This window comes from Echinops telfairi, unplaced genomic scaffold, assembly GCF_000313985.2.
Source record: "Echinops telfairi isolate 266 unplaced genomic scaffold, ASM31398v2 ScPeMD7_44;HRSCAF=162, whole genome shotgun sequence".
Classification (NCBI taxonomy): Eukaryota; Metazoa; Chordata; class Mammalia; order Afrosoricida; family Tenrecidae; genus Echinops; species Echinops telfairi.
In genome coordinates, this window is record NW_022103942.1 from 1,757,448 (window position 1) to 1,767,371 (window position 9,924).

Here is a 9,924-nt window from a genome sequence, read left to right on the forward strand (position 1 = left end):
TGCATGAGCCCCCAATAAAATGATTTTTAAAAAAACAAATGCCATATGATCCAGAAAAATCCATTACTAGGTATGTAGCCTAAAGAAGAAGAAAAAAGCTAGGACAGATATATTCATACTCATGTTCATTGCAGCCTTATTCACAGTAGCAAAGATCTAGAAACAACCCAAGTGCCCACCAGTGGATGAAAGGTTAACAATCTATAGTGTGTACACACAATGCACATGTCACGTTAAAGAATAACAAAGAATCTGAGAAATACCCCATGATGTGGATGAAACTGGAGGACCTTATGCTACATGAAAAAAGTCAATCCCCAAAGGACAAAAAATGTATGGTCAAGAATAGATTTACACACAGAGGTAAAAAACAAAACAAAACACTTGTTGATGTCAGGAATGGGAGGGGAGAGAAAATCATTAGCTAGATAATAGATATCGTACTTTGGTCAACATAAAATGAAGGGTTGATCAGCACAATATTACTAAAGAAAAGAAGACTTAGCGAGGTACATACTCACATATATAATCCTGCATGAGCAATAATAACAAACAGGTGGATACATAGGCAAACAGGCAAGATGAACAGGTGTGAGTAGGCAAAAGGGACCACCACTCATATGGGATTGACAGACGATATTTCTACATATGTGTCTGTATATGCTGTATATATAGCCATAGATACAGTAGAGCAAACAAGGCACAGGTATGTAAACTGCCTTGGCTATTGCCAAACACCTTGAGGGAAGGGGTCACTGAGCCTGGGAATGAGGACAATGGTCTTGGGGGCCACTAAGGTCAACGGGCATAACAGGCTCCATAAAGACAGTGTTGTACATCTTACTTTGGTGAGTAACAACTAAGGTCTTAAAATCTTGTGAATGGGTTTGTGCTTGATCAGCAGCAATCATCAGAGGGAGCAAGAGACATTTTTAATGACTTTCAATTGCTTTTGTTTTTGTTTTCATAAACTCAAAAAACAAGAGATGCATAAGAGCCAGACTGAACCATCGCACGAACTCGAGAACCAGTTTATTTTGCGGCTGCCTCCGGTAAGAAACCCTTGAACCTTAGACAAGATATCTCTAGTGCGTAAATAGCATTAGTTCTGCTTGGATTCTCTTATATTTCTTTCTATTCTATGGAAGGTAGACTATAAAGCTCAAGAACATTTGTTTCCTCAGGCCATGTTCTGTTAAGCAGTCCTATCATAGTGTGTCCACCTTTAGCTGTAGCATCCTCTTTCACCCTTTACATGCTAGCTAGCAGGTGGGTAGACTTACTGACAAACAAAAGTGATGAAGATATATCTAGTCACTTATCACTGGACAGTGAAGACAAGGCTCTTCTCAAATCCTTTTTGTCACCTCAAAAGGGTTTCTGAGAAAGACCCTCAGCGTGTCTCCTGAAAATTCATCAGTGCAACTGCTTTGTTGAAGAACATCTCAAGATTTTTGTTAGGGTCTCCCCCTGCTGCTACCACCACCCCCTCCTCCCACCGATTCCTGTTATATAGGCATTACAGAGTCTAAGAAAACTGTATTAGGGATGAGATTAAATATTTTACTTCCCTATTTAGAATTAATTAATATATGAGGGGATACCCCCCCCCCCAAAACCCGGAATTGTGCTGGGCTGAGCAGTGCTTTTATAGTATGTATTTTTTCCTGCTAGGCGAGCATTGAGCAACTTTCTCTGAGTTAGTGCACCCAGTGGCATTGCCTGGGAATGTTCTCACTGGTCACAGTGAATTTTTTCATAAGAGCAGTTTTGCTTGAACCTCGTTTTTTTGTGATGGTCTATTAAGAGAACAGTTTGCGGCTGTGAAATTTTGTTTCCTGCTCAGGAAAAATGCCGCAGAAACTGTTGTGATGTTGAACACAGCTTACAAGGACAGCACTATGGGAAAAACTCAAGTGTACAAGTGGTTTTCTCATTTCACAAAAGGTGAAATGTTGATTGATGACAAACCTTGTTTTGGACATCCGTCAATTTCCCGAATGGATAAAAATGCTGACTTGTAGTGCATTTGGAGTTTGTTCCACCAGGTCAGACTCTTGATAAAGCTTTCTATTTAGAGGTTATGAAAAGATTGCATTATAGTGTGTGACAAATAAGTCCTGATTTTTGGCAAATCAGGGGCTGGCTTTGCCACCACAACAATGCACCTGCTCATGCAGCCATCTCACTGTGCCAGTTTTTGGCAAAAAAAGCAGCATGCCTCTCTTGTCCCTCACATCTGACTCACCTGACCTCGCTCCGTGTGACTTCTTTTTTTTCTGCGAATGAAGAGGGACATGATGGCGTAGAAGGGGTGAATTATAAAACAAGGGATCTGCCAGTCATCCAAACAGATACATTTGAAAAACGCTTCCAAGAAGAAGCACACCAGCCTGTGTAACCACGAGCTGTCGAAGGGATCAGGTATCAAGCATCAAAGAACCAAAAAAACATATCATTGTAAATGAGGGTGAGTTCAGAGTGGAGACTCAAAGCCCATCGGTAGGCAACTGGACACCCCCTTACTGAAGGGTTGTGGGGAGGAGATGAGCCAGTCAGGGTGCAGGGTAGCAACGATGAAACATAAAACTTTCCTCTAGTTCTTAAATGCTTCCTCCCCCCCTCACTATCATGATCCCAATTCTACCTTACAAATCTGGCTAGACCAGAGGATGTACATTGGTACAGATAGCAACTGGAAACAGGGAATCCAGGACAGATGACCCTTTCAGGACCAGTGGTGAGAGTGGTGATGCCTGGAGGGTGGAGGGAACGTGGGGTGGAAAGGGGGAACCGATGACAAGAATCTACATATAGCCTCCTCCCTGGGGGATGGACAGCAGAGAAGAGGGCGGGGGGGAGACGTTGGACAGTGTAACTTGTGATAAAATAATAGTAATTTTTGAATTATGAAGGGTTCGTGGGAGAGGGGGGAGGGGGGAGAATGAGGAGCCGATATTAAGGGCTCAAGTAGAAGGCAAATATTTTGAGAATGATGATAGCAACAAATATACATATGTGCTTGACACAATGGATGTATGTTTGGATTGTGATAAGAATTGTACAAGCCCACAATAAAATGATTTTTTTAAAAACCTAGCCAAACAGAAAAAAAACAGGCTTACTGGACTGTTAGACTGGTAGAATACCAAGACTGGGCCTTAGTGACCCCCTTTTAAGCTATCCCTGTCACTCGGAAAAATAGAAGGCCTAAAAGGTGAAGAATAACATTAAGGATGTATGCACTTCCTAGATCAACCAATTATAGAAGATCAAAGCATAGCCTTTGCCTTGAGAAAGCTCCGAAGGCAGGGCAAAAATGGCCAACACTGGGGAAGTTGGAAGAGTGCTGTGATGTTGTGGGGATTGCAGCCGCTGGCATGAATCAAAATGTGTATAAATTGTTGAATGCAAAACCAGTTTGCCTTGTAAGCTTTCCCCTAAATCACAATAAAAGGTAAAAATCAAAAGTATCCAGACCCCAAGCCAGGAAAAAAAAGAAAGAAGAAAGAAAAATGCTTCCAAGAATGGAATCACAAATTTGATAAATGTATTGAGTGTGACGTGAGTACATTGAAGGCGATAAGGTTGTTTTGTAAAAAAATTTAAATAGCTTTTGGGGGGGGGTCCGTTTTTTTTGGGGGGGTACCCTTTCATATTCAGTACACTGCAACTACACTTTCTTTACTAATTATAACTGAAGTGCAGAGCAGTGAGAGGCAGGCATGTAGAGTTGAAGAAGCCATTAAGTGTAGCTACAGAAAGACAGTAGTCTTTCACCTGATCCTCACTTGACATACACAATGTAATGTATCTTATGGTACATGGCATCTTTAGTAAAGTATGGAGGGTTGAAGGTTTAAATTAAGGGAGGGATTTCTCAGACATCTATTAGCTGCCAGGTAGGCAATTCATCATTTGGACTTCGTTTATTGATCTTTTTAGGAACATGTTTCTACAGTCAGGAAGATAATACATTCTGGATGTACTGACGCAAAGGATAAACTAAAGATCAACTTATACCGTAAGTAGTTAAATATGAATTCACTATACAATGAACAATATTAAGGTACTACATTGGGCCGGACATTATATATAACAAAGGGCTTGGGTGGTCAACTGCAGAATAATCATATTGCTTGTTTTCTACTCCTATAGGAGGGCTTCTAAATGTTCATGGAAAAATAGAATTATCTTTAAGCCTTGCGATTTCTGACTGGCCAAAATAACAACAAATCAATGTTGTTTTGGTTTACACAGATGAATTTTCTTTCTTTTAAGTTGTAGTAAGTTTAGAAACATGTAAAGAAGAAACAAAACCAAATTATAATCCCACCACTCAGATACCACCTAGAAAAAGAAAGATAATCCAACTTCATGGTTAGCAAATAAGTACAGCAGAAAGATTCAAAAGAAGTGAGTTTTTCCTTCCTCACTGGGCCCCAATATCAATGTCAAAATTAATAATATCAACCATTTTCCCTTGTGTTTCCTTAGAGGCAAAAAACATACACACAAAACTTTTATACATAGTACCATCATTTAAATAATTTCTCACTGTGTATTTTTAAGTGAATTTGTACAAAAAAGATCCTGTCAGGCATGATTATGCATCTCCCTCTCGTAATATTAGAAGGTTATATCCAAGTCCTCTTGGAGTTAGCAACCCAAATGTATAACCCACCACGCGCACCAGTCCTTTTGAGAGTCGACATTCATGTTTGAGATGCTTGGGAAGAATCGGGAATTTAGGATATAGCAACTATATAGAATTATACCTTTGTGGTGTTCGAGGTTATAACTTGAGATGCACTTTCATCATTCTACGGTCAGTCCTTCTTCTCTCACTAAACCATTTGTGCACAAGTTTACAATGACATGGATGGGAGGGTTCTAATGGTGTTAAAAATGCATGGGTTACTAGGAGGCAAAGGGTTTATAGAGAGGTCTAAATACAGGCGTGTACATATATAAACATGTTCATATATGATGATAGGGAAATAAATCTATGTGCATATATTTATAAATTTAGCTTTAAGGTAGCAGAAGGACATTGGGCCTGTACTCAGCTACTCCCTCAATGCAGGAAACACTTTGTTCCATTAAATTGGCATTCCATGATGCTCACCTTCCCGACACAATCGCTGAAGACAAAGTGGGTGCATAAACAAATGTGGTGAAGAAAACTGGTGGTGCCCAACTATCAAAAGATATAGTGTCTGGGGCCTTAAAGGCTTGAAAAGAAACAAGCAGCCATCTAGCTGAGAAGCAACAAAGCCCACATGGAAGAAGCGCACCAGCCGGTGTGATCATGAGGTGTCGATGAGATCAGGTACCAGGCATCAAAGAACAAAATATCATATCATTGTGAATGAGGGGGAGTACAGAGTGGAGACCCAAAGCCCATCTGTAGGCAGCTGGACATCCCCTTACAGAAGGTTCGTGGGTGGGAAGGAGACGAGCCAGTCAGGGTACAGTATAGCACTGATGAAACATACAACTTTTCTCTACTTCTTTAATGCTTCCTCTCCCACACTATCATGATCCCAATTCTACCTGACAAGTCCGGCTAGACCAGAGGATGTACACTGGTACAGATAAGAACTGGAGACACAGGGAATCCAGGACAGATAAACCCTTCAGGACCAATAATGAGAGTAGTGATACCAGGAGCATAAGGGGAAGGTGGGATAGAAAGGGGGAACCGATCACAATGATCTACATATAACATATGTCGTCCCCCTGGGGGACGGACAATAGAAAAGTGGGTGAAGGGAGACATCAGAAAGTGTAATACATGACAAAATAGTAATAATTTATAAATTATCGAGTCTGAGGGAGGGAGGGGGAAAATGAGGAGCTGATACCAAGGGCTAAATTAGAAAGAAAATGTTTTGAGAATGATGATGGCAACAAATGTACAAATGTGCTTGACACAATGAATGTACATATGGATTGTGATAAGAGTTGTATGAGCCCCCAATAAAATGATTTAAACAAACAAAACGCATGGGTTGGCATGAATGGGACTTTCCTGTGTTACGAATGAAACATCTACTGCTTCATCTATATTTATAACCATGCACAAGTTCTAAAGCTATTTACAAGAAAGAGCTACAGGATGTCCTAGGATTACAAACTATAGTACAAATCAAGTTCCTCATATTAACAAATGGGCTGTGCTTTGCAATGTACATCAAAACATTGTGATTATTATTACTGTGCTTTTAAGTTAAAGATGTTTTAATGTACCTGGATGCATTTCTTTTTAATGTTTCTTACTCATAAAAAGATATACTATACGTTATACACTAAGAAAAACATTTGACTAACTGAGGTTAGATACAAACTGTACCTAACTGTTCTGATTTAAGTATAAATGAGACTAAAAGACAGACTTAGAAACAGACCTCTTGTCACCTGAGGACTACCTGTACTTTTGAAAGAGTGACAAAGTAGGAAAAAAGAGCTCCATATACGCTGCCTTCTTTCCTCTAGTCATTTATTGTGCATACCATGCTAACATGATGAAAAAGAATAAGGTTTCGCTAAAGGGCTAGTCTTCATTATTCCAACCACTGGAGGTTTGAGTTCCTAGGGACCTTAACAGGACTTTAATCTTCTCTCGGTCTCCTCAGCTGATAAACACCAGGCCATTGTTCAAGTTGAAGATGTCACATTGGCCGCTAAGCTGGTTGATTTGCCCTGCGTTGTTGGAAGCCTGAAAACTCTTGATCGCAAAACCTTTTATAAGACAGCAGATATTTCTCAGGTATGGATTCATTTTCTTAATCTAGCATTCACCCCCTCCACGGTTTCTTTCTCTCTCCCATTCTCTTTCCTTCAGTGCGTCTTTCCATTCAGTAAGTGGCTGCTTGCCATTGCTAATGCCCTGCTTGATTGCACAGGAATAAAATGGCATGCTCTGGTTTGGTGTTTGAACCTTAACTTTTCACTACTTTATTGTATGCAAATAGCTTGTAGGAGTCCCCTGTTTGCCATACATAGTGACTTTCATGAATTGAAAAATAAGACCAGCTGGGATCTTCTTATAAATTTTCTACCCAGACAGCATGTTGTTAACTTTGTAGGTTTAAGTTGGTTCTTATCACCTCTGCTGTGGTTTCTTGTTTCCTCCAAATCAAAATGCCAAGATACAAGTTCTCAACATAGCCCCTCTACAGTGCTAAGCACTCTGAAGTAAAATGAAAATAAACATTCTAAGTTCATATATCTTACACAGTGCTGGCTCAAAAAATAGTGGAAGAGGCGGAAGGGCGAAAGAGTTAGGGAGGGCTGGTGGTGGTGGTGTGTGTACTTGGTTTCCTGGAGATATCAAATATCATCCTCTCCACTACTTTGCCCTGGAGTTTTTGGTGGTAGGCATGAACATGATTCATTATTAACCCAGCACTTGGGTTCATTGTCAGCTTCTTGGCTTTTATAAAATGTAGATGCTCGTGTGCACTGCCACCACATCTGCTGCCGCTGCCGCTGCCGCTGCCGTTGCTCCAGCTACTGTTGCTCCAGCTGCAGCTCCAGCTGCAGCTGCAGCTGAAGAGTCCTCTGCTTCTGTAGAAAAACCAACTACTTCTACTGGTCTGAAAGGTATAAAGATAAAGGAGAAGAACAAACGGAAGAAATACATCTGGAAACACGGCAGTAAGTTATCAATCCCTGGATCGTTCTGACTGACCCTGGTTATCTGCTGAATCCCAAGGCTTTTGTGAACCTGGCTCCAGCTACCACACTACAACACTTGGCTCTTTAGGGTCCCGGATACTCTTACAGGAAAGAGTCATGTCTGGAGCTGGTCGCTTTCTAGCATGAACTTTCTCTTTTATAAAATTCCAGTAAATCTGTTGTTGCCATCAGTCATGTATATGTCTTACCATGTTGTATTTGTTGTAGTTACTCCACCTCTTAAGAATGTCAGAAAGAAAAGGTTCCGAAAAACAAAAAAGGTAGGTTGCATGGTAGATATGTATCTGCTGGGTGGATTAAGAGACAGCTATGAGTAGGTGGAAAGGGAGTCAGTTCGTTGGGGATTGATTTGTTCATTCAGTCATAATTCAGTGTACATTTATGGAGAAAGAGCTAAATGCCAGGCACCGTGTTCTAGCACTTGAGAATAGATATATAGCCAGTGAACAAAAACCAGAGCTGATCGTTGAGGTTACAGGTGAATCATTTCGGGACTGGAAGAGTCGTTAATTTGAAACATCTGCGAATGCTTTTCGTTTTCAATCACAAGATCGAGTGTTAAAGTGAACCTATCTGGTACCTAAGATTTGTGCTTCTTTTCCGTACTTTACCTTGGACTTGTAAAACTTAACAAAAGCTTCAGGGGTACTGTAACGACTTTTATTTTATTTTTTAATTAAACTTATTTATTTTGAGATACTTGTAGATTCACATGTCATTAGAAGAGATAATAGAAACATCCTGTGTACCATATCCCCAATTTTCCCAATGGTAATGTTCTTAAAAATTTAAGTGAAATATCCAACCAGGAATTTGACTTAGCTACAAACTCACCTTTTTTTTTTCTTTTAAAAATTTAATTCTGTGCACTTTTATTCTGTGTGCAGGGTTGTGTATCCACTGCCACAGTCAAGATACTAAACTGGCCCATAATCACAAGGACCCTTCATGCTGCCTTCTCTCTCCTCCTCCTGCCCACTCTCAGTCCCTCTGATCAATAGGTTCTCTCTTAAGTTTTTCAATAATATAAGTGGAATTTAATATATTTAACCGTATGGTATTGTCTTTTAAAATTCATCATACTTCCCTTAAATCCCAAGCAAGTTTTGACATATAAAAGATTTATTCTCTTTAACGGCTGAATTGTATTTCATGGTATGCATGTACCATATTCTGTTTTACCATTAATCATTGAAGGGCATCATTTTAGTTTTTCACAATTACAAGTAAAGCTGCCATGAACAGGCTGACACACAGGTTTTTGGGTGAACATAACTCTTCCTTTATCATCAGGGATAAATGCCCAGGATTATAATGGCTGGATCATATGGAAGTTGCATGTGTACTTTTATAGGAAATTGTGAAACCGCTTTCCAAAGTAGCTGCACCATATTTCATTCATTCCCACCAGCAATGGGTGATTGATCCAGTTTCTCTATATCCTTGCCAGCATTTGGTGTTGTGAAAAATTTTTTTAAATTTAGCCATCTGATAGTGTGTAGTGGTCTCCTTGTGGCTTTAATTTGATACTGGCTATCTTTGCACGTGCTCATTTCCCATCTGCATATTCACTTCAGTGATATTTCTGGTTATTTATTTACTTTGCCCATTTCGAAATGGATCATTTGTTTGTTTATTGTTGAGTTTTGAGAGTTGTTTCAATATTTAGATAGCATGTGGTTTGCAAATATTTTCACAGTTTGTAGCTTGCCTTTTTATTCTCTCCTTGTTTTCTTTTGAAGAACAAATATACAATATTTTTGCTGAATATAAATGTAAAATAATTGCTGATTTTTTTTCTTCTCATAAGCGTGTTCTCAGTGTGAAGTCTAAGAACTCTTGGTCTATCCTTAAATCTTGAAGGTGTTTTTTTCCTTCTTCTAAACAATTTATAGTTTTACATTGAACTTTGTGATTCGTTTTGAATTACCTTGTTATTGTTAGGTCTATTTTTCTTTTACCTATGAATGAATGCATAATTGCTCCACACCAGGAACAGTTTTGAAAATGCTAGCCTTCCTACATTGTATTGCTTTTTCTGGGTTCTATATTCCATTGGTCAGTCTGCCAAACTCGCCACCCGTACCATACAGTATCCTGATTTTTCTTGGTCAGGAATTGTTTCAGCAATTCTTTTTTTTTAATCATTTTATTGGGGGCTCATACAACTCTTATCACAATCCATACATACATCAATTGTGTAAAGCGCATTTGTACATT

At 39.4% G+C, this 9,924-nt stretch overlaps 1 protein-coding gene across 1 annotated transcript in view; it reads left to right on the forward strand.

Annotated features, from left to right (window-relative positions):
• The first annotated feature begins 986 nt into the window (after window positions 1-986).
• Window positions 987-9,924, forward strand: part of TAF7L (TATA-box binding protein associated factor 7 like) — a 17,677-nt gene continuing 8,739 nt past the window's right edge. The window contains exons 1-5 of the mRNA XM_045290619.1: window positions 987-1,052; window positions 3,946-4,024; window positions 6,639-6,772; window positions 7,455-7,662; window positions 7,912-7,964. Coding sequence (XP_045146554.1) covers window positions 987-1,052; window positions 3,946-4,024; window positions 6,639-6,772; window positions 7,455-7,662; window positions 7,912-7,964 — 540 coding nt within the window. The remainder of the gene's footprint in view (window positions 1,053-3,945; window positions 4,025-6,638; window positions 6,773-7,454; window positions 7,663-7,911; window positions 7,965-9,924) is intronic.